At 45.9% G+C, this 25,376-nt stretch overlaps 1 protein-coding gene across 3 annotated transcripts in view; it reads right to left on the minus strand.

The window, feature by feature from the left end:
• PSME4 (proteasome activator subunit 4) overlaps positions 1-25,376 on the minus strand; it is a 3,386,216-nt gene that overhangs the window by 466,821 nt on the left and 2,894,019 nt on the right. For all 3 annotated transcript variants that reach the window (XM_069608231.1, XM_069608232.1, XM_069608230.1), the window contains one exon: positions 12,053-12,144. In XM_069608231.1, the coding sequence (XP_069464332.1) occupies positions 12,053-12,144 (92 nt within the window). The remainder of the gene's footprint in view (positions 1-12,052; positions 12,145-25,376) is intronic.

Here is a 25,376-nt window from a genome sequence, read left to right on the forward strand (position 1 = left end):
TGTGAGTTTTGAATTCACCTCCTCTAGAAGGTCTGACAGCTCTCGTTCTGTTTTAAACTCCAATAATTGTGTTTTCAAAGCAGTAATGTCTTTGTCAATTGTTGTTAAAGACTTTGAGAGCTCCTCAATTGAGGAGTGAGTAAGATAAAGTCAAGCGAGCACTTGTTCAAGATCTGATCCCACTTTGCTATGAACACCTTGCTTTCACTACATAAAGTAGGTCTAAGATAAACTCTTAATCCTCTTGGGATCCTTTGCGATTAATAGTATTCCACGAGCGTTGTTGCATAGAGTTTCTGAGATATTTCGCGTCTTATGAGTTTTTCCAACTGTGATATTAGTTTATCCGGATTAGTTTTGATTAGTAGAGTGTTGTCTGTGTCCTTTATTAAAGATAAAATACGGGTTGCCTCTTTTGCATCAAATGCCAATGTGTTGGCATGTTTGTCCGTTAATTCATTCATTCGCGAAAAAGACATAGTAATTTGCTAGAAATATTGTTAAATATGTAGGTGCTACCGAAATTTATGTGTGCCACACTGGATCTGTCCAGTGAACAAGAAACAAAAGAGATATGGGTTGTCGGTGCCCACTAGTTGTTCAAGATAAAAATTATCTTCATTTACTTTTCAGTTTTCTGGAATTTTAAGGTGCAGGGGAGAAAAGATGGTCTTGGCACAAGACCAATATTGCACAAAGTAAGAAAGGTAAGAGGATCCAGATTGGGAGCCCTCCCGTCCCCTGCACACTTTGAAATGTTGTCAAAAAGACATTCAATAGTTCATAATGACACCTCACATATGAAAAATGTTCAATTAGAATCAATGATGATCTCAGTTTTAGAAACAGAATAGGTATTTAATTGCGGAAAACAAAGCAAACATGTTTTTTTACTACAATTGATTGTAAGTATATTGGCATAAAGTGCAAAAAAAGGGAAAAGAGTGGACAAGAATCCGTAAATTCTGGGTGCTTGGCTGATGCGTTTTGAGGTATTTTCCTCTTCTTCTTGAGCCCAAAAGCACTCTTTACGCTCCCTGAAGAGGCCACATGGTTCATAGAGACTCATATTCCAATACCTTCGGGACGAGGGCCTGCAGAGACTTGATATTTTGTTCAGCAACACCCATCCGCTTTGTTTCAGTAAGGATGTGTTAATGGCAATGATCCAGCACTATCCACGTGCTACATATTTAACACCTGTATCTGGGCACCTATAAGGTCCTCCACTGGTAGCGGCGACTGTTGCCTTCTGATGCAAGTGCAAACAGTTGTTGGGTTAGGTGGGGAAGTGGGAGGATGTGAGGGGGGTACATATTCAAAGTTTAGGGGACTATGAATGAGGGGGTGGGCAGGATAAGGGAAGAGTTGGAGAGTATAGGGTTATAAAATGCACATGGTGAAATGGTCAAAATCTGTGATTACATGGAGAGGCACACTGTCAAGAATGATCAGTGCAACAGACACGGAATGACAACAGCTGGGAAAGGGGCCTCCAATGTAAAGATGCTAAGCTGGAACATTCGGGCCGGGGGTCACTAATAAAGACACAGAAAGTTATTTCATATGCTAACAGGCTAGGTGTTAAGATTGTATACCTCCAAGAAACCCATATATGATTGGTCATCAGGTGCACCGCGTGGCACCGGGTTGGGGTGACCAGAAATATTATACATCATACTCTACTAGAGCGTGTGGGGTTACAATACTAATACATCGCTCCCTCCCATTCTTACACCACAAAACTGTAAGTGATGAACAAGGAAGGTTTGTTTTTGTGCACTGGAATTTGGGAAAACCACAAGGTTCTGTTACTCGATGTATAAGGCCTAATGTTGATGACCCAGACCTTAACAGGGATATGTTTCATGAATGTGCCAAATACCCAACAGTACTTGTTATTTGTGTGGGGGACTTTAATACCATACTGGACCTGCAACTATACCATACTTCTACATCGGCCAGGTCTCAGGCCAATGCAGCTTGCACTATTCAGGCACCAAATGAAGATCTGGGGCTTAAAGATGTATGGCCAGCACTGATTACTCAGCCTGAATACACATTTTACTCGTCAGTACATGATATGCACTTGCGCATAGACTTATGGCTAATTACTAAACTGGGTATTGGATAGACAGATACTTCCCAGAACACTGTCAGACCACTCCCTGATTCTGCTATTGTTACATATTCATGCTGAAATTAGAACACAAAGGCACTTTAAACCGGCGGCGCTGGAGGACTTGGTATTCAGGTTAAATATAAAGGAACATATCACTAATTACTTTGAAAATAATGAAGGATCAGTCACCACACAGGCTACACTTTGGCATGCATTCAAGGCTTACATTAGAGGCATAGCCATTTCTACAAAACATGCAGTGTTGCAGGACACTAGAGGAGAATTGAAGAGGTGTGAGGCTGCATTAACACAACTGCAGCAAAAAATACACGATTGACCCAGCCTCGGCCCCAGACTGGACATTAAGAGAACTATGGACAAGAACTGTGATATAGCAAACTTACTGCAGGGAAATGCGTTATTTTGACAGGCCAGCAGCGGCACAGCACCTTGGGGAATCGGATAGATCGGGAAAGTTGCTTATGTGCGCAGTTCGTTCTGATAAGGGTAGCCCCAATATCCCTTGTATAATCCCACATGACGGGCTCTGTGGCAAGCCTCGATACCGAAGTAAATGCAGTATTTTATGATTTTTATGCTGCATTATATACCCCGAAAATGGAAGCCACGGCTACAGAAATCGATGAGTATCTGGCAGGGATTCCCACAACCCTTTTATCGGACAAGGCGCGAAGTTCACTGGAAGAGCCCATCAGTATAACCAAGGTTAAAAAAGCCATTAGAGTTCTCCCGAAAGGGAAAGCACCGGGGTCCGATGGGCTGGGCGCAGAATTCTACAAGAGTTTATAGATGAGCTTGCACCCTGCCTAATGCTGGTCTGGTCAGAAGCCCAGGATACTGCGATCCTACCGGAGTCGATGCATAAAACCAAAATTATCTTACTACTTAAACCAGGCAAAGCTGCAAATGAATGTGGGTCATATAGGCCTGACGCTGACGCTAAAATATTTGCGAAAATCCTAACGATACGGTTAACCCCACTGATGCCACATATGGTGCATCAGGATCAGACCGAAGGAGGTCAACGGCATTAAATCTACGTCGGATGTATAACATTATCTCACAGATACCACGAGACAGCCAGGGGGTTGCGGTCGCACTAGATATGCAGAAGGCGTTCAACACAGTGTCCTGGCCCTTCCTATTCAGGATATTGAACAACTACGGATTTGGGCCTAACTTTTTTAAACGGGTGAAAGTGTTGTATTCCCAACCTTATGCAAGAGTATACACTAACAGCGTACTTTCCACCACACTACTGCTGGAAGGGAGCACTAGACAGGGGTGCCCATTGTCAGCCCCGTTATTTGCCTTAATCATAGAACCGCTAGCAGACCTGATGCAAGCCTGCTTCAGCAATGCTGACATTCATATAATCGGCCCCTCTGAAGTCATCAGGCTATATGCAGACGACATAATGTTATATGTATGGGATCCAGAACGCTACCTGCAGAGAATATGAACACTGTTGCAGGAGTTTGGGAGATATTGAGGCCTGCATCAAAACAGCAGTAAGTCTGAAAAATTTCAATTAACGGGAGGCACTCGGGAACCCAGGAGCACCTTTGGTCTACACTGGTCACCCTTAAGCATTAGATAGCTAGGGATAGAAATAGCACATATCCCTGCCCTGACCACACCCCTCAATTACGATACACAAATTAAAAAAAATAGCTACAAAATTAGAAAGGTGGAAGCACCTCTCCATATCATTAGCGGGGCGGGTTGCACTAGTAAAAATGATTATTCTACCCAAGATCCTGTACCTCTTCAGTAAGATCACATTGTGGCCAGGGAGATTGTTTTTCAATGAAATAGCCAGGCTGTGCTCTTCCTTCATGTGGAACGGACAGGTTAGAGCGAAATGGCAACGTCTTACTCAACCATATGAAACTGGTGGACTTTCAGCTCCTGACTTTGAATTATATTACTTGACAGCATAAGCACACTTTGTGATATACCGGTTGGATCAAGATCCACGGTCACAGCACAAGAGATTAGAAAGGTATAGTGCACCACCCAGCCAGATGGTACACTTGATGGTAGGCAACAGGTATCAAAGAGCACACCAGATAGACCCGGTAGGTGCTACGCATGATGCATGGACAAAGCTAACATATCGCCCCAAGAATACAGTACAGTATAATAAAGCAATGCCTATCTGGGGCCTGTCAGCCCTAAGCCCCTCACGAGGTGAGCTACTAGCAACACATTGGAGTGAGACAGGTATTAAAATACTGGGAGATATGTTTAATTTAAGGTAACTTTATTACATGGGACATGATTAAGGCATATAACGGTTTCACTATTACTGGGCCCGTTCTGCTATAGCAGCGGCGTGGGCATCATTTCCGTCAGAACCCAAATCACACCCATATAATGTCACAAAACATGGGGGAAAAATCCATATCGTTGCTATATAAAATTGCGCAAACATCGCAGCCTGTTAACATCAGGGTCAAGTGGGAAAGAGATGTCAGCACTCCCATTACAGACACATACTGGACACAGATATGCAGACTGACGAAACAGGTATCTCTGAATTCCAGAATACAGTTCAAAGTCCTCAATAGAGCGTACTATACAGTTGCAGGTCTTAAGAAGCTGTTTTCCACTTAAAGATGCCCCAGATGTAATAACTTGGGTGCCGATATATTGCATATGTTGTGGAATTGCTCGGCATTGGCTGAATACTGGGAAGCAATATGTTATATGCTTGATGATATCATAGGTCAACCTCTAACATGGATACCAACAGACTGTGTATTGGCCTATACTAAAAAAATGTAATGCGATGCAGTGTAAACTTGTCCATTTGGGACTTGTATTAGCTAAAAGAGCTATCCTCATGCGTTGGACATGGAAAGAGGTGCCTTCATTTAAGGAATGGATCCAAGAAATGATATGGGTCAAAGACATGAAAGAATCTTGCATAAACCTACAGGTGCCCACAAGTTGCCCTAGAGATATTTGAGTGGACTTTCTTTCGTTTCTTACTCGTAAAAGTATGGGGATAGCAATATGTGAGCATTGCAATGTCCAGCCTACCCACATACAAGCTGTCTAACCATGTAAACACATTTTTGTGCTTAATGCTGTTAAGATGTACTGTTACCATGTGCAATAAATAAAATGTCTTTAAAACATTTTTTTAGGGTGAAGCCTGTTAGGGAGAATTCTCTGTTTAGGCTGAATTTCCTAACCTAGTGAGTCCCCCAGCAGCTTTGCTGGATTTTTGGGGTTTATTTTTTTCTCCTGCCAAGAGTGAGACTCTTTTACCCTCACTCTTGGAAATGGTTTGAGTGTGTTCCTTTGACTCTAGATGTGTTTAATGGGCTATGGGGTCTTTTACTCTATAGGGCTGCATGTGTTTTTGTGATGCGTGTTACACAGCACCCTCAGTGCAGTAACACAGGGGTGTCATAGTGACACCCCAGTATAGACTCCATACCCTGGGGCTGACTACTGTCTCCCAGGGCATGTAAAGTCACCATTGACTTTACTAGTCTTAAATTCTGAACAGAACCAGTACAAACCATCATATTGTGGACGTACTGGCTGGGGCAATTCGATAGCCCCAGGGTTTGTTAGTCGAGGGGGCACGTCTCCGTCCCCCCTGATCGAGTTTTGGCTGGTGGCAGTGGATACTACTTTTTATATTCAACCGCGAATATTTCTCTATGGGATTTTCCCATTGTTCGAGGCTACTATCTTTATTTAATTACGATAGCCTCGAAAATACCGCCGGTTTATTCTCTGGTTGGTATTTTTTGCCAAAACTCGGTTCTAAAATGGTGTTTATGTTCTCTTCTGTGACTCCAACCCAAGTCGAGCCCTTTGTTCCACTTTTTGGCGGGCTTCTCCACAGAAGCCCTCCAAAGTGGTGCCACTCTGTCTGGGGTACTTGGGAGGGGTGGAGGGGGATTTAGGCACCCTGGACTGAGTTGCCTAGGCAACTCAAGTCGCACTCCGTCCTGATTGGCCCAAGTGGTGAGCCGGCCGGCTCACCACTTAGCATGTTTGAGTGACAGCTAGGCTGAGTGAATGGGGGTTTTCTGCATACAAGTAGGGCTTTGGGGACTGGAACTTCAGAAGTCGCCACAGGACCTAAGAATCCGACGAGAAGCTGAGCCGACCTGCCACGACGACACCACCGGTGGAGCCCTGCTGGACCGTCTCACCACTTTTCCACAGCGACAGAGGTGATCTCCCGCCGGAGAGTCTTCTTCCTTTGACAGGTGGGGATAACCAGTTTCACCGTCTTTTCGCCTTCCCAATGCATCTCGTGGCCGCCCTGCCTGTGCCAAGCACCCCGGCAATCGGAATACCACGTTTTACCACGACCGCGAAATAAAGGGTAATACCTTTAACCAGAAAACTCAGCGGCTGGTTTCTTCCCTGGCAGTGCAACGACCTTCAGCTTTCCTCCAAGTCGAGATCTTCTCTTCCCCTGGACGACACCGAGACTTGCACCCGCTTCCAGGAACAACTGCCACTGCTGAAGGATCCTTCCCACTTAAGGTACCGTGTTCCGTCTGGCTTCCCTTGCCACCGACTGTACGGGGTAGATTTAGACCCCGGCTTTCGAACCTGGGTTAGCCTGGGACACCCTGGCTAAACTTTTCTGAGCCTCTCTAAACTCTTTTCAAACCCTCTGCAAGACTTTCAAAGCCTAGTGTAACTGTGTGATCTTGGGCGCATTTGTGCTCTGCTCTCTCTAAGAGTGGGCCCAGCCTATGGACTTTGGCTCACAAGTGACTTTTGCTCTTCTGCCTTGCTAATAGTGTGCCTAAATCTTAGAGTGGTGTATCTTTTCATATTCTGTCTTTTTCCCTCCCTTCCTCATAAACTTATTGGAGTGCCATCTATAGTTAAGCGCTCACCTCTGTCTGGAAATAGGTGGTGTTAACTAAGACTTATCTGATAAGGAATAAGGGTTGTATATATTATAATAGTAACTGTGTTTAGAGTGTTTTACAATAAGAGTGCTGGAGTGTTTCAAACAGTGTGTTTTTAAATAAATAATTATATACTTTGCTACCAAAGCTCTGCTCAGTGTCTGCTTGTATTATTGTATCTGAGTGCCTATTGTGTATACTTTGCATACTGCCTAACACTTCTTGAGGGAAGTCTGACTGATCAGCCACAGCTACCAGGTAAATTTGGGTGGTACAGACTGCTACCAAGTGGGTTTACTGCTAACACCTGTAGTCCTAAATCTTTTGCAGTGTTCCCAAAGGGAACTGCACAGGTTTCTGCCTAACAAAGCCTAATCTGTGCAGAATGCGGCAGCGGTGTTGTAGACAGACTGGTTTTAGACAGCTCTGGATGAGCCTGGGATTTTTGTAGGGGAAGACCGGACAATGTCCCTCCTAGAACGTGCAGCCTGCAATTTTAGGGGAGAAAAAGCCAAATGGGAGGACCCTCGGAATGCCAACTGCAGAATATACTAATTTCAGGAATGTTTTGTGTTTTGGGTAGAAGGGCACATGAAGTATGCATCCTGAAGATCCAGTGACACCAAGTAGTGCTGCAATTTGAGAGCCTGGAGAATCCATGCAAGAGTGCCTCTTTTGAACATGTCTTGGATTTGGAAATTGTTCAAAACCGCAGATCCTAGATGGGACGTAGACCCTCTCTGTCACTAAAAAGTACAGTGAGTACCAACCCATGCCCCTCTGTGTGGCCAGGACAGGTTTGATGGTTCTCTTTGCCAGGAGCGGACTGGTCTCTTCCAGAAAGGTGGAAGGGGAATGGTCTGGAGGACGCAATACGAAAGGAATGCAGTAACCCTTTAACACTACCTGGAGCAGCCAACCATGTGGAGTAGTGCGCTGACATTCTCCAACATGCAGGAACAGCTTCCCCCAACCTATTGGAGAGGATTAAGACAAGATCACACTAAAACGCAGATGTAGCTGCGAGTACTTTCTGCCTTTGCTCTGACTGGGGGAAATGTCTTTGTGCTTGTTTCCCTGAAGGCAGTTGACCTTTGCCCAGATGGGTTTAAGAGGCGTAGTGGCAGAATGACCACCATTTGAAGAAGGAGGGTTTTAGAGGAAATCTACTATTGCATGGCTAATTCAAGAGACTTGGCTGTGATTTTCGACAGCTTAAACTTCAAAGCATTGGAGCTGAATAGATTGTCGCCTTTGCATGTTGAGAAGGTTCAAATGTACATCAAGGACAAACCAGATGTTCACAGCCATGAACGTCTGCAGAGAATTGAGCCCATCCCCATGGACTTTGCCACACAATCAGCTGCATCCAGCACTAACTGTTAGGCTTGTTGTTCACCTTTTCCTTTCCTCCACAAGTGGGGTGAATCCATCCCCATTTCACATAGACGCAGATTCTCAGCTGTCTGTGCATATTCACTCCCAAGATAGGTATATACTTCACTAGAGCCCAGGTCATGTTAATTGTTCAGAGGGCGAGGTTTGAAGTTTGAAGTTTTGTTTATTTGTAAAGCGCACCAGGCCCATGGGCAACCGGGCGCATACTCTTAGAGGTAAAGCCCTTTCCACCTTTAGGTTTGACTTTTTTACTGTCCCAGTCTGAAAGAAGGGAGGGAAACAGAGGACTTTAATCCAGCCATAGAACTTCAACCATCAGGCTCTAAGGAATGGATTGGATTGATAAAAACCTCAAGTCAGGTGGGCAGGGTGGCCCTTTTTCATCAAGTCCTTGTCCACAGAAGTAACAGAGTTGGGCTTCCGCCACAAAGCTCAGGCTGGACCCAATATCACAGTGTTGAAAGGAAGCAGGGAAGCCGTAGAATGTTCATCGACCCAAATGTCCATCTACTCATACTGTGCCACAGATCGAGCAGACCATCCTAAGAATTTGAAAACTTTGGCAAAAGTCTAGCAAAATGTTTAATTTGAAAGTGCATAAAGTGTGGCCTGCATTCAATCGAGTTCAAGGTACGTGTCAAAGGCACTTGTCATTTCAGAGGTCCGAGGCAAAGGCAGCCAAGGAGACACCCTCAGTATAGAACTCCATAGAGAAATCTCTCACTTCCTCACATCAGTCTCTCGAACGAAAAGAAGGGGGCATACTTACTCCTCAAATATCTGCCCCATTCTGGTTAAGAACTGGAGCCTGCAGACCGGAGCAAACTCGGATCACATGTCATTGTCATTTAGAGCTAGGTGCTGCAGCAAGAGTATGGAGGTTTGATTCTGCAGCTTTAATGCCAGAAGACAGAGCCTAGAGCTGGTGCAGGAGCAGTGACTGAGCCAACCAGCTTGCGGTCACTGCCCAAAGAGGTGCCTCTTCCGTCATTGGCAGTGCAGTGGGCCCTGGTTCTGCTGCTGGCACCGGAGCCGTTGCAAACATTTCCAACATCAACTTTGTAAACTCTTCCCACTGCTCTACAGTGGAGGAACTACTAGGGGAAGGTAGCCATTTCATTTTTGGTGACGTGTCCTCAGTGTAGTTGCCTACATAGTCACCTAAAAGGGAAAAGCACTATTTATTTCTGGAAGATTAAGATGAGGAATGACAGGATTCACTGTGGGAGTGAGATCTTTTTCTGTGCTTCTTCCACAGGTTCTTACTGTTCTTCATGTTACACTTACTTTTCCATTTCTCAATCCCAGAGCTGTTTAGAGGGGCAACTTGAACCTAGGTGAAGCACTTGTAAAGGGCAGTGAACAAATGCAGTGTCTGTTCTAGGATTTACTTCTAGTGCCATGACTGACAGAAGCCACAATCCACCATATTATGGTCGGTCCCAAAGCACCAGAAACACATGTGAATCAGGTCCAAGACAGACATCTTTGTTGGGGGGCGATGGTTACATCATCCATAGCTACTGCCCCTTCCCCAGACCAACACCGCACAGGTGAGAAACGTTACTCACTAAGGCAACCGTACCGCCCATATGCCAGGCAGGTACAGCAGGAGAGGGACATGACCTAAGCCAAAGATGGCAAAAATAAACTAAACAACAATGAAACACCACATGTACATGCATTAGGCACGAAGTAGATGTGCACTCAACATGAAGAATGGGAACTCTAGGTAATATATGCATTTATACATGAATACTACCAACATGGCATCCATATAGACATGAAGAATACTAACATAAGCAATGTATAAACTGAATGCAACATGGACATGTGGATATAGCTCACTAACATAGATTTGCAAAGGTAATGGGCAAGTACTTTTTATGCTTATATGCTTTTCCTGCTTTATATGAATGTTAATAAATCTGGGTTTTTCTTTCACTTTGTCTATTTCAGTTATTGAGTCTGGGTTTTTCTGGCTCCTACTCGGCTGTGTAACTTGGGGCTTCCCAGGCCGTCTTAACATCTTGCTCCCACAGTATTTGTAGGGATTAAAGCCGGAGGACAAAGAGTGATCCAGTTATACATTTCTCAGCGAGAAGATGGCATTCTGTGACTGTGCGGAGCGTGCAGAGTACAGGAAGTGAGGCCATGCAGCGCAGCCAGCTCCATATGTACTACCCATGGGTTTCCCATCCAGCGCCATCGGAGTGGTCAATGCAGAGTGAAGCAAGTGCAGAGCTGCACTGTGCCTCGTTGTGGCTGAATATTTTCCGTAGATTAGTTGGCACTGGGGAATGTATCCAAGATAATGAATATGTGAGAGGAAGCAATCCATTAGAAGTGCTTCTTTCAAGCTACAAGAGCACACATCCCATTCTATGGCCCTCATTACAAGTCAGGCGGTGGACCATGGTGCTGTTAGCACCATGGTCCATGCCGGATTCCGCCATGGTGGATGGCGGAATTACCGCGCCATTCCAAGGTGAGTGGGGCGGTAATTCCCCATTCACCATTTGCCCTTCCCCATTCCCATTTTTGCCCCATAAGGCATAATGGGGATGGGGAAGGCGCAAATTACGGTGCCGTAATTAGCACCAAGGTCGCTTAGTGCCTTGGATGTTAACGCCTGCAAAAAGCAGGCGTTAAAGTGTGAATCAGGCGTTAAGGGTTAACGGCGCCGACGGCGCCGTTAAACCCTTAACGCCTGACTTGTAATGAGGGCCTATATATTGCACATGTCCACTTTTAATGATAATGTGCCCACATCCCCCATAGGAGCTGCCATGGGACATTGCACCATCTTGATTTATTTCTTGTGCCCAGGAGAAACTGGGAAGGGCTGAAAGGGTGGACCCACAAAGACCAATGAAAGGACTCTGGGTGGCAGTGGAGTTGGTGGTATGGAGGGAATACAACATGTACAAGGCTCCTGCTGGAGGTTACTCTATCTGCCATTGGGGAAGTTTTTCTGTAGATTATAAAAAAGATGACATTGAAATGGAGCAACAAAATGGGCCACAAAACAGAGTTCAAATAATGGAAAAAATGCGAGCCCATATAAAGTACATCCGCTCAAACAAAGCACCCAGCCTAAATGGAACTACCTAATGAATTGTATAAAATATGCTGCACACAAGTAACACCAGTACTGTACGCTCTATTTCAAGAAGTGACTGAAAGCCAACACATTATACCAGAATTTAATCAAGTACTCATAACACGGGTACCAAAACCGGGCAAAGATCACACTCAGTGCCAAAATTGTAGGCCTATTCCCAATCTCAGTATATTTACAAGGTTTACACTTGGCCAATATGCAATCTTCACCTATACTTTGAATGGCAAGTCAATTCAAACCTACTCTTATTTTGTCATGTATAGGATTACGCAAAACAAGAGGACCTTCACAGTAAAAACATAGATAAAATACATGGAATTAATCCTTTCCCCCTGGCTGGCGTGAAGAAGTGCAATTTTGGCGCTACAGCAGAACCTTGTTTTCATTTAGATTCTTAATTGAGCAGAACATATCAAGCAATTTCCAAACTCATAATGCAGAAAATTATTTTTTTTGTAATCAAATGAAGATGAAATTTGAATTTCTTACCATGCATCTACGAATGAGCCCCCTTCTCCACTAAGTGGAGAATCCAGCAACATTTCAAATAACCAATGAAGTTTTCGAGGATCCCTGCTCTCCTGTAAGCAAAGTGAGTGCAAGGCAAACATTAAATAGGACACATGACATGAAAAATCAACTTGAAAAAAGAATCAGTCAATTTAAATCCTAAAGGCATTGAACCTAATAAAGCGCTGGGCAGATTTCTCAGTGGTAAATCTGCCAAACTCTTTTACTATTACCATTACTCAATCTGTCAGTAAATACACCAAATTCTAAGCAGTGGATTAGTGGCATTAATCCTTATTCATAGAGTCCATTTTATTCCACATCGGGATTTAGAACAATTACTGTGGATGGTCATTCCACCCGCAGTAAATGCTTCATTTATTGGAGCTAAAGTGGGGGTAAAATACCTCCAGCCAAGAGCTGAAGATTCACTTTACACTAAAAGTCAAAATTAGGCTCTGTGGTAAACTGTCAGTAAATCCTTTACCACCCCCTCTTACTGCACTGTCAACTCGTAATAAGGCCAATAGTTTGGAAATCAGACAATCATATTAAGGTATCATTGTTCAGGGTACAAAATAATAAATTACAATAAGGTTCTTTTTGATGGATACAATATTTCAACACTTTTCTCATTGTTTAAAATAGCTCCAGTAGCTGCCTGGCTCTGGAAATATTTATAAACCCAACTGGGCGCGTAGATGTGGCTTGCAGCTGCCTGTGCCATATCTGATACAGCCCACATATATCAAACCACATATGCATCATACAGCAGCCCACCGACTTTATCATATGATATAAAGGCCAAAAGTATCAATAGAACTAAAGAAACAGGAGCACAATAGAGTCTGCAAGTTATCATGTTATCACAATCAGATAAGGCATGGAGGCAAGAGGGTGAGGAGGAATCTGTGGACAGATCATACAGGTTTAGGAAACTATAAAATGTGCTCTCTGAGGCAGGCAATAGCCCTGACCATGTATGCCAAAAAACATGTCCCAACTCACTCTCTTGCAGGGACACAAACTGGCCAAAGTACTGGATACAGACATGGGCTCTCCATAGAGATGACACAAAGGTAAAGCAGGATGTACACAACTAGAATCTAACAAAGGCTACAACTAACCAGTGGGGCGCACACAACTAACTATGCAACAGAGAAAAGCCATTTACTTACCGGGTGGTGGATACAATAATTCCTCCCCCAGACTTCTCATTTTTTGGAATATCCTGATACAGTCAGCCACGCAAAAAAAAAAAAATCTTTAGCCATCAAGTGTGCCGCATGGCTCTAAGGTCAGCAGAGTCATTTCCACTGCGCCCTCTTGTCCCGGAATGCTGTCACATGCATATGCACTCTGGGCAATCGGTACCATTTTCCCTCAGTTCCACCAATTTTCCTTGGCAACCACATGGTACGGCAGAATTAAGACAAAAAGAGGTAACAATTTCAATCACTCTGGAAAAACTTCCAATTGGAGAAGTTCGATTTAGCAGGTAAAGAGGGAGGGCAATGAGAAATCTGTGGGAAAAATAAACATATGCACCAGAAAGATATTCCTCCATTAATTACTCACCTGAGATATATTCCTGCAGCCTCAACTGGATCATGGAAAATTTTAAATCAGAAGGGGTGCTGTGTGAACTCCGCTTATCTGACGCAACCTCTCTTCTACACCGGACATGAGTTTGAGCTTTCAAACATAGCTTGCACCACACCACATGACCTAAGTTTCCCGTGCTCAGTCGCGTTAGTGAATCATCAAGAAACTGGAGGAACTCTCCATCAATGAGGCAGGTTAGGACGGTGATGAGGAATCGGTGAGAGGAACATCAATCAGAAAGAACAATAGGATGTAAGTAACTTGTGCTTCTAATGAACAGTGTCCTCCGATACATTCCTCCTCTAAGATAGACACCCAGAGCAGTAATACAACTCTCAGAGGTGTGGAGAACGAGATCAGAGAGTGTGCAACTCTATCCGGAAATTTGGAGGACTGCTCTGCCAAATAGGGTATCATGACCAGACAGGGAATTTAGCAAATGCTTGGTAAAAGTATGCAACAATGACCAGGTTGCAGCCTGGAAAATGTTCAAAGCAGAAGCACCCTCTGAATGGCAGAGGTGGTGGCCGTCCATCTGGGAGAATGGGCTCTAAAGCCTCAAGTATTTCCTGTACTCCTACTGAAAAGTATTCCACAATAGAAATTGCTAATCAACTGGACAGCATTTGCTTCATTACCACATTACCCAGTCTAGGGCCAATAAAAATGCAATCTTCCAGCTGGAACTCTCTAGGGCTAGCTAGGTAAACGCTTAAGGCTCTCTTTGTATCAAATCTGTGAATCCTTTCCTTTTCTATAGAGGGATGAGAAGGGGGTAAAATAGTGGAAGCCGAATTTCAAGGCCAAGTGAAATTCCTGTACTACTTTTGGTAGAAATGATAGCCTCACGCATGACTTTCTCTTTAGAGCAGACAGCGTATGGTGGCTTGCAAGCAAGGGCATGTAACTTACTCACCCTTTTTGCAGAAGTTATGGCCACCCCAGGAAAACAGCCTTCCAAGTCAGTAGTCTAAGAGGGCATGAATGCACGGGCTCGAAGGTAGCCCCCAATAGAAATGTCAGTACTAGGTTCAGGTCAAAAGAAGGCACAATAAACAACCCTAGGCACTAAGGGCTGGAACATATTTGTTAAGCCTCTAAGAAATTGCATGCCTGTTTATATTGATGACAGGTTCCTTGCAATGGTGCTTGAATGGTAACCGTTTTGCAAGGTTACCTTTTACTGTTGACATGTGTGGTCATTGAAGGGCTGCATCCGGTAGAAAGGAATGCACCAATCATTTCTTGTACAAAACAAGAGTCATGCTGCCTCTGACCCTGCACAAGTTGCAAAACGTCTTCTAGCAGCAACCGTTGATCACTTTTCTGGCTGGTCTTCTCACAGAAAGTAGTACCTCCATGACATCTTCAGGGAGATAACATTTTCTGTACCTCAGCCTCTCAGGAGCCATGAATGCAGATTGAGTGTGTAGAGGCTCGAGTGAAGGACCAGGACCCCAGAGTGGAAGAGCAAATTCACTCTCAGGGGAAGACATGGAGGAGAGCAGAGGACTAGGTCCAGAAGGTATGGGTACCATGTCGTTCTGGAAAAGTCTGGAGCAATCAGAATCATGGTGGTCCTACGCTGCCTCAACCTCCTGAGAACAAAAGGGAGGACTGGAACCAGCAGGAATGCATATAGGAATGGAAAGTTCCAGTCACCATAAATGCAACCCCCAGTGCTCTCTTGGGGTACATTTCATGGAACAGAATGACTTGTACTTCCAGTTGACACTGGATGTGAACCGGTCCACCTGTGGGGTGTCCCAAAAGCTGAAGATCTCCAAAAGGACCTCCTGGCATAGCTCCCAGTCATGGAAGACGGAGCCCTGCCTGCCTTGGATATCTGCCATCACCTTCTCTATTCCAGTCAGAGGGACTGCTGAGAGGAAGACCTTGTTCTCCAACACCCCAAAACAGGGTTGCATCTATTAAATGCGCACAGGTCATTGACACACGGTTTATGTTACTTACCCTGTAACTCTTGTTCTCCAGCATGGGTCTGGCATGGATTTACATGCTCATGAATATTTCCAGTCATCAGGCTGGGAATCCTCGGTAAAAGAAAAACAGTTTCACTTTAGCTTTAAAACGGTATTTTGCCTCTAAACCAATCACTGTCCTCTGGGTCATACTGCTCCCATCCAATGACAGTCCTATCGCTAAGCTCCACCCCTGGTGGCCATCTTCAGATTTGGCAAGCATGTAAGGTGGCAGTATGAGCCAAGAAGAGCCACAGAGGTGAAGGAGGGAGGGTTCACATCTGAATCAATGCCAGACCCAAGCTGGAGAACAACATTTACAGGTAAGTAACTTAAAACTTCTCCAGCATGGGGTCTGGCATGGATTCACATGCTCATGAATAGCGATTACACAGCAGTACATATACACAACCACTGGAGGTGGCAAGGCTCAAGAGAAGCAATAAAACACTCACTCCTGCAACAGACTCACCTCAAGTGAACAGGTTGCGTAGCACCGCTTGGCCGACCTGGAATCCCTGTCGACGCAATAGAACCTCCAGGCAGGAGCTCTGCAGATGTCAAGCAGAGGAGCACCAGAGAGAAACGCTGTTGTTGCTGAGATGGTTCTGGTGGAGTGGGCTCTCGGCCGGCCCAGATGAGGCCCGTTAGTCAGCCGATGATTTTGCATGATGCAGCGGAAGAGCCACCTGGAAATGGAAGCCTTGAAAAGGCCTTTCTGTGATTCACAAGTACAAAACTGACGAACAACTAAGAAGTCTTCTGAAAACATTTTGTGCGTGCCACGGAAAACTTCAAAGAACAAGCATGGCCAAGGTGACTGTCACGAGGAAAGTCATTTCCCGTGAGAGGAACTTCAGGGGAACCTGATGCATTGGTTCAAAGGGTGCCCCCATGAGTTTAGTTACCATCACATTGAATTCCCAAGCTGGAGCCAGAGCCTTCACCGGTGGGAAAGTCCTGAAGAGGCCCCTGAATGGAGACAAAGGGCCTCATTACAACCCAGGCGTGAAGGGGTTAACGGCGCCGTAAAAGGTGTCGGCGCTGTTAAACCCTTAACGCCTGATTACAAGGTCCCTTTGCGGGTTGCACTTTAACGCCTGCTTTTAGCAGGCGTTAAAAAACCAACCCGCAAAGGGACCTAGGGGCTAATTACGGCACCGTAATTTACGGTGCTGTAACTAGCACCTTCCCCATTCACATTGAGCCCTACGGGCCAAAAATGGGAATGGGGAAGGGGCCATGGTGAATGGGGAATTACCGCCCCGCCAACCTTGGAATGGGGCGGTAATTCCGCCATTCACCATGGCGGACCCCGGCATGGACCATGGTGCTAATAGCACCATGGTTTAGCGCCGGGGTCGTAATGAGGCCCAAAGACCGCCATCCCGGTGTCCTGGTATAATGGGCTATGGCGGCCAAGTGCACCTTCACAGAGGCATGAGCCAATCCAGCCCTGGCCACGGAAAGCAGGTATGGCAGGAGTTGCGGGCCATTGACACGCAGGGGAGTGAACCTCTGCGCCCGGCACCAAATGGAGAAACGCTTCAGTTTATGGCTGTAGCACTTTTTCTTTTTTAAACCTTTATTTATGCTTCACAGTTACAGAGCACATCATGATAACATGTGCATATCACCAAAAACAGTCTTTCCAACCCAAGTACTTTAACAAAAAGCCTATAAATATAAGATAGACCCTACCTTGTCGGGAGGTAAACATCCTTCACCCACTACCAATCCCCTAAGATATAAACATTGCACAAGTATCGCTTTCACTGTGGGCCTTACTACACCTGAGGGCGTTGGGCCAGGTACTCCCAAAATTCAGCCCATATGTCTTTGGGGCTCGATGTGCTCGGCAACATACTTACATACATTTCCTCACAGTTTTTGGGCCACGTCAAGTCAGACAGCCAATCTCTACCCTGTGGGAGGGCTCCATCCTTCTATCTCCGGAGTATAAAGTGCTTAGCCATTATGCAACCCATATTGAGGAAAGGCCTGATCCGTTTCGACGGCATGTCTGTAAACAGCCCAAATAATGCCCCCATGGGTGAGGGTGGAACAGGCCGAATCACCACTGCTGATAATGTGTCCAGGACATATGTCCAGAATTCATAGAGCTCACTGCATCCCCATAGCACATCCGAGTGATCCACGTTCCTGAGTTTACATCTAGGGCATTCGTTGTCTGCTGTCGAGTATATCCTATTTATTCTATCAGGTGTATAGTACAGTCTAGTAAGAATTTTTAATTGCATCAGTTTAAACCTAGAATTCAGTGATACATTTTTAGTGAGCAAGCACATCCTAAACCATTGTTCATCTGAAAGGGGCACACCCATGTCTTTGGCCCACTGGAGCCTGATCCTAGGGTTAAGTGTATCTACGGGCCCAAACATCATTTTATAACAGTGTGGCCACCAGTCTGTGCCCCCCACTCGAACCGGAAATGTATTTGAGGACTTCATTTTCAGGGGTGCGAGAAACCTGAAGTTGTCTCACCCGCTAGTCGCTGGGGATCTGTCATCCAGGTGGCCAGGACACAGCCATCGCTTTTGGATCCAGTTCCTGGTGGTGGACTGGTATGGGAGGATAACCTGGATGAGCGGTCCTCAGTGAGTGGAAGTGGAACATCGGACAGCGAGACGTGGTATCCCCCCCAATAACACCTTTTCCCCATCGCACCAGGTAGGATACCCAGGAATTCAACCTCACCGCCCCCTGCTTTCCGACACAAACACTTTCTAACAGACATTTCACCATGAGCGACAAAGGACTAACACCAGAGCCGTATACCTGACATGTCCCAACACCATGGACAGGCACGGTCAGGCAATTACAGAATACTACCCACAACTGACTTCCAAAACGCTTCCCCACACGGATAAAAGGTGGGGCACGAAAGCACACTCTGAGTGAAGCGAACCACACGAAGAGACAACAGTTCCAAGATGGCAGTTTAATACAAGGAAAAAGACGTTGAGACCAGAGAGAGTCGCAAGGAGGAAAGTACCTGCGACCTCTAAAGACTTATTTTCGTGAGCCTTGGAAAGAAACCGATGACCAGGAACTAAGGCTGATCACACCTGAACAGCATGTCGGAGGTACCCGGGGCTGTTCCGCGTCGATAACCAAGGCGGGGAGGAGCGATTGCCACTCGGGTACTGTCCTTGGCCCTTACAATAAAGCAGCATCAGAAAAGACAGCACAGCCAGCGAGTCGGAGGGACTGATATCACACCAGTTTGTGTTTTGAACCAAAGTTGCAAGCAGCAAAATTGTAGAAAGAGACCAATGTGTGAGGCGTTTGCAAAGAGCGACGCAAAAATAATTGGAACAAAAGGAGTAATTGAACTTTACATTTTGAACTTTGGGAAGCCAACAAAACATACCATACACAGAGTGGTCCAGCGCCACGTGGGCACTCCTTCGAAAATCTCTGTCAGTATCCAACTGATGCGGAGTGCGAGAAAAAGGAATAACTAAATCAAATTGTTCATGCAACGGGTCAAGCTAAACCCTGTGCACATTCAAAAGTGTCCGATAGTTTAAGGTAAATCGCAATTGGCCCGAGCCCGGCTGATGCAGACTAATTGACCGAAAGGAAGGAATCGGAGGCCGGCAGAGCGGGATCCAGGGTGAACTGTGAGTCACCCAAGAAAGAATTCTCGGAACATTGGTTTAAAATGTATCTGAGCCTGGAAGAGAGGGATCCTCCTTGGAAATGATGAAAAGGATCTGAGCCGGCTGAGGGGGATCCAGGGTAACCACCCAACTGTGAATACATGTGAAAGTAAAACGCTTATGTATTGTTTTTGCACAGCAGGCCGCCCTTTTGAGTCTATAGAGTTTCAGGTAGTAAAGAGGCTTTGACCCAGAAGGTCCTGAACTGCGAAGATTGAACTGCATCCTTGTGTCGCCGAAGACAGAGTGTGCGCTTTGTCCCGTTTTGAAAACATGGGTAAGGGAGGCCAACGGCCCAATTATCCTGACTTATCCTTTTGTGAACACTTCTTTTTTTTTCATGAACTTCACCATACACTCTGTGTATTTAGCGGTAAGTATTGGTAATCAATGTTTTAGTATAGGCCTTTTTATTTTGACGAGACTCCACTAGGACTGCATTATTATTTGATTGTCGTAGCTTGTTCTCATATTTAGATTTAAGTTTAGATAGGCATTGCTGCTGGTCCCTAGAGATCTGTCGTCCAGGTGACCAGGCCACGGCCATCGCTATTGGAACAAGTTCCTGGGGGTGGACCAGTGGGGGAGGATCACCTGGGTGAGGGGTCTTTGGGGAGTGGAAGTGGGACACCGAGGGTTGAGACGCGGTATCCCCTTCCCTGTAACACCTTTTCCCCATCCTACCCTGTAGGATATTTAGAAGCTCTACCCGCCCCTCCGCCCCCCGTTTTCCCACTCAAACACTTTCTTACACCGTAACAGACAACGGACTAACACCAGAGCCATTTACCCGACATGTCCCAACACATGAGTCAGGCAGAGTCAGGCAATTGGCAATAACAACGCAGACCTGATGGTCCTTTACCTTCCCCACATGGATAAAAGACAGAGCACGAAAGCACACTTCAAGTAAGGCTGAACGCACAAGGAGACGGCTACACCAAAGTGGCAGTTCAAATGGAGGAGAAAGGCAGCGAGACCTGGAAGGACAACCAAAGGGGGGGGATTACCCTTGCTCTTTGCAACTCAGACCCACGAAGCCTCCGAAAGGGAAATCATAAGACCGGGAGTTAGAGCTGGCGTGCGGAGCAGCAGATGTCAACGGTAAACGGGGGCCTCCCGCACTTATAACGCAGGCGGAGAGGCAAGCTGGCTACCGTGGTACTATCCTTGACTCCAGAGATCACATAAAAACAATGGGTTCAGGACAGCCAGTGAGTCGAAGAAAGCTGATACCAAACCAAACTGTGTTGAGCGAGGGTTGCAAGTAGCAACATTTTGAATGCAAGGAATCTGAAATAGAAGGAACTTGTGTGTGTGTTTGAACTTTAAGAAAGCCCAGTTGAGGTGCAGAAGGGTCCGGTGCCACGTGGGCGCTCATTCGAAAGACTGGCCAGGACTGTTTTTTGAAACTACAAGAACCAGAAGGTGCTAGTGGTGCGAGGCGTCAAAGTGGTCCTACAAGGGTCACGTCAAATCCCTTGTACAATCAAAAGTCTCTGACCCATGGTGTTAGGGAGAATTCTCTGTAAAGGCTAATTTCCCAAACCTAGTGAGTCCCCCAGCAGCTTTGCTGGTTTTTTTAGGGTTTATTTTTTTTCTGCTGCTAAGAGTGAGACTCTTTTTCTCCCGCTCTTAGACATGATTTGAGGTGTTCCTTTGACTTTGAATGTGTTTTATGGGCTATGGGGTCCTTTACCCCATAGGGCTTCATGTGTTTTTGGTATGTGGGTTACACAGCACCCTCCGTGCCGTAACCCAGGGGTGTCGTAGCGACCCCCAAACATAGACTCCATACCCTGGGACTGACTACTGTCTCCCAGGGCATGTAAAGTCACCATTGGCTTTACTAGTCCCAAATTATGAACAGAAACCAGTACAAACCATCATATTGTGGACGTACTGGTCGGGGCAATTCGATTGCCCCGGGGTCTGTTGTTCGAGGGGGCACATCTCCGTCCCCCCTGATCGAGTTTTGGCTGGTGGCAGTGGATACTACTTTTTATATTCGACTGCAAATATTTTCTTATGGGATTTTCCCATTGTTCGAGGCTACCACTTTTTAATATAGCCTCGAACATACCACCGGTTTATTAAGTTAATATAAAATCACTGGTTGGTATTTTTTGCCGAAACTCGGTTCCAAAATGGCGTTTGTGTTCGCTTCTGTGACTCCAACCCAAGTCGAGCCCTTTGTTCCACTTTTTGGCGGGCTTCTCCACAGAAGCTTCCAAAAGTGGTGCCACTCTGTCTGGGTACCACAGGGGGTGTGGGAGGGGGTTTAGGCACCCTGGACTGAGTTGCCTTGGCAACTCAAGTCGCACTCTTGTGTGACTGGCCCAAGTGGTGAGCCGCCCGGCTCACCACTTAGCATGTTTGATTGACAGCTAGGCTGAATGAATGGGGGTTTGCTGCATAAAAGCAGGGTTTTGGGGACTGGAACTTCAGAAGTTACCACAGGACCTAAAGAATCCGAAGAGGGAGAAGCTGAGCCGACCTGCAATGACAACACCACCAGTGGAGCCCTGCTGAAACGTCTCACCACTTTTCCCGACGACAGAAGAGATCTCCAGTCCGGAGAGTCTTCTTCCTTTGACTGGTGGGGATAACCAGTTTGCCCGTCTTTTCGCCTTCCCGTATCATCTCGTGGCCGCCTTGCCTGTGCCAAGCACCCCGGCAACCGGGATACCACGGTTTTTCCACCACCGCGAATAAAAGGGTCTTACCTTTTAACCGCGGCTGGTTTCTTCCCTGGCAGTGCAACGACCTTCAGCTTTCCTCCACGACGAGACCATCTCTTCCTCTGGACGACGCCATGACTTGCACCTGCTGCCAGGAACAACTGCCCCCGCTGGAGGATCCTCTCCACTCTTAAAGCTTCCACTTAACACTTGGGTTGGCCCTAGGCTGGCTAACTGAACTTTTCTGAGCTGACTTAATTCTTTTCTGAACTCCCTGCAAGACTTTTCAAGACTTTTAAAACTGTGATCTTGGGCACATTGGTACTCTGTTCTCTCAAAGAGGGAGCCTGGCCTCTGAACTTTTTGCTCACAAGTAGACTTGACTTTCCTGCCTTGCTGGGTGCTTCTAAAGTATTTTGTTGTGTGCTTTTCCTAATTTCTGCCTTTTCCCTCCCTTTTTCTTCACTTATTGGAGTGCCATCTTTAGTTAAGCGCTCACCTCTGTCTGGAAATAAGTGGTGTTAACTAAGACTTGTCTGATAAGGAATAAGGGATGTACATCTAGTAATAGTGACTGTGTGTTGAATTTACTTACCTCTTTTTGTGCTAGAGTAACTTACAAGTGTGTCTTTAAATAAATAAGTATATACTTTTACACCAAAGCTCTGGTCAGTGTTTGCTTGTACTACTGTGTCTCTGTACCTATTGTGTATACTCTGCATACTGCCTAACTCATCTTGAGAGAAGTCTGACTGCTCAGCCACAGCTACCAGGTAAATCTGGGTGATACAGACTGCTATCCAATTGGGTTTACTGCCAACCACCTGTAGTCCTAAATCTTTTGCAGTGGTCCCTAAGGGAACTGCACAGGTTTCTGCCTAACACGTGGCCAGAGGAAAGCTAAGGGAAGGGAACCGCGCTTTCTGATAAAATTGTGAACTGTGGAATAAGGCAAGTGTAAACCCGACAGAGAGATGCCGAAAGAAAGCGAGAAGGAAAACCCTGCTTTCAAGGAACTGAGATAGAAATACATGAACTGTGTTAAAGAAAGGTCGTAGTGAACCCGATGGAGGGAGGCCCAAACTGCAGGAAGGATCCGAGCCCAGCAGAGGGAGATCCTGCAGCCGCAGAGCAATCGCACAAGGTGCAAGATCACAGAGCAAACATTTGTCATTGTGAATCAGCAGGCCTTCTAAGGCAAAAGACCTTCGCAGGAAAGTGAATTGGCCTCTGAAGGTCTTTGATATTGTTATACTGGAAAGTGTGCTGTGCTCAGAAGTCCAGCCTTGTTCCGTGCTTAAAACATGGGAAAGGGAGACCCAGCCATACACCATCCTGACTTTTCATTTTGTGAACACTTCTTTCTTTTCTGGTGAACATTATCGAACACTCTTGTTGGTAATTTAGCAGTAAGGATTGGCAATAGTTTTTTTGTTTTAGTATAGGCCCTTTTTATTTGACAAGACGCCACTAGGACTGTCTTATTATTATTTGATGGTCGTAGCTGGCTTCCATCTTAGATTTAGGTTTAGATTAGGTGTTTATCTCACCCATTATAAAGTTTAATAAACGCTCTTGAACTGTGATCACTTGCGCCTGTCTTTACTGTTGCCACCATGAGGTCCTTACAGCATTTATCACACCCCTGCAAAAGTTCAATAAAACCCTTGAACTGTGGTCAATTGTGTTTGCATTACTGTTGATACCATGCCTTCCTTACAGGGGGTGCAAGAGGGTAACCCTCCCACCATGCCGAGACTGCAGTCCTCAACCTTTACAGCTGCACTATCTCTGTCACTGTACCTCTGTGTTCTTGCTTCCATATTTGTAGCCTGAGAAAATTCCCCACCTGTGAACAAGTCCCCCAAAGCCCAGTATGTCATCTGTTCCCAGTGTGTACTGACTGACCTATCCCGGGTGGGGGAGAGGCTGGGGAATCTCCACGGTGGTAGCCACTTGTAGTATGGATGTGTTGCCCCAGTTTTCGCAAGAAAGGCTCACCACGCCGAGTGAACACTCGGTCATAGGAGCAGTTATCCTTATACTCTGCATCTAGTATGTATGTCCCCATTGTTGGCTGCCAACTGCTCCAATCTAACATGGGGTGGAGTATGGCCCACAGGTACCAGAAAGAGGCAAATTCCACCTGGGATGCCAACCAGTACATCTCAAGATATGGTGCCGCGAATCCCCCCTATCATAGAGCAGCGTCATTTCTGTCCACTTTTTCCGGACCGCACCCATGTGCCACAAGAATCAAGAAAGGGGACCAGGCCAAAGAGGAATATTAGTAAAGGTGTAGAGCAGTTTAGGAAGGAGTATCATTTTAACCAAAGCCAATCCGCCTGCCAGCAAGATTTTCCCCCCACATATTTCTCCAGGGCAATATAGTTATCGTTAAGTAGCATACTCTTCTACCTATGCAGTATAAGCCCATGTATTTAATGCACTCAGCTGTCCATTGCAGAAGGAAATCCCCATTTGGCTTCACCGTTCTAGCAGATAATTGGAAAATCTCCAATTTAGTATAGTTCACCACAAACCCTGAATGGTCCCCGACGTGAGTGATGTCCCGCATTATCGGATCTAAATTCACTTGTGGATCCCCGACATACAGCAGTACGTAACCCGCATATAAGGTCATTAAATCCAGGGGTCCTGACAGCCACCCCCCCGCCTCTGGTGGCGTTCCCTGATCAAGTCTGCCATCGATTCAATGGCGAGTGCAAACAATATTGGCGACATGGGGTAGCCCTGCCGGGTGCCTCTGCCGAGGGGGGGGCGGTACAGAGACTTGCGAGTTCACCAGCACCCTTGCCACTTGGTGAGCATATAGGAGCTTAATGTAATTAATCATGGTGGAGCCAAGTTCCATCAATCCCAGTACTGTGAATAAGTACTCCCACAACACCATATTGAATGATTTTTGCGCATCTAGTGTTATTACAGCAGCGGAGGCCTCTGGAGACAGACGAGCCATGATATTACTATTGAGCTCCGTAGACCTACCAGGAATTAAGCCAGCCAGGTCATTATGGACCAGGGGTGGCATCAAAGGAAGCAAGTGGTTTGCTAGGATCTTTGCGAAGATCTTGGCATCTACATTCAAGAGTGATAGGGAAGACCCACACTCGTTGCTGGGTTTTCCTTGTTTAAGTAACAGTTATTGTGGCCGCACAGAGCGTCTCTGGAAGGACTGAGGTCTCCAGTGACTCGGTCTAGACGCGCAAGAGATGGAGAGCCAGGACAGAGCCATATTCTGTGTAGAACTCAGCTGAAAACCCGTCTGGTCCTGTCGCTTTACCTCTGGGGAGTGTTTTAATGAGTGACATTATTTCTTCGACGAGAA

The sequence above is a fragment of the Ambystoma mexicanum genome, chromosome 4q, assembly GCF_040938575.1.
Source record: "Ambystoma mexicanum isolate Mex_15411 chromosome 4q, UKY_AmexF1_1, whole genome shotgun sequence".
Taxonomy (NCBI): Eukaryota; Metazoa; Chordata; class Amphibia; order Caudata; family Ambystomatidae; genus Ambystoma; species Ambystoma mexicanum.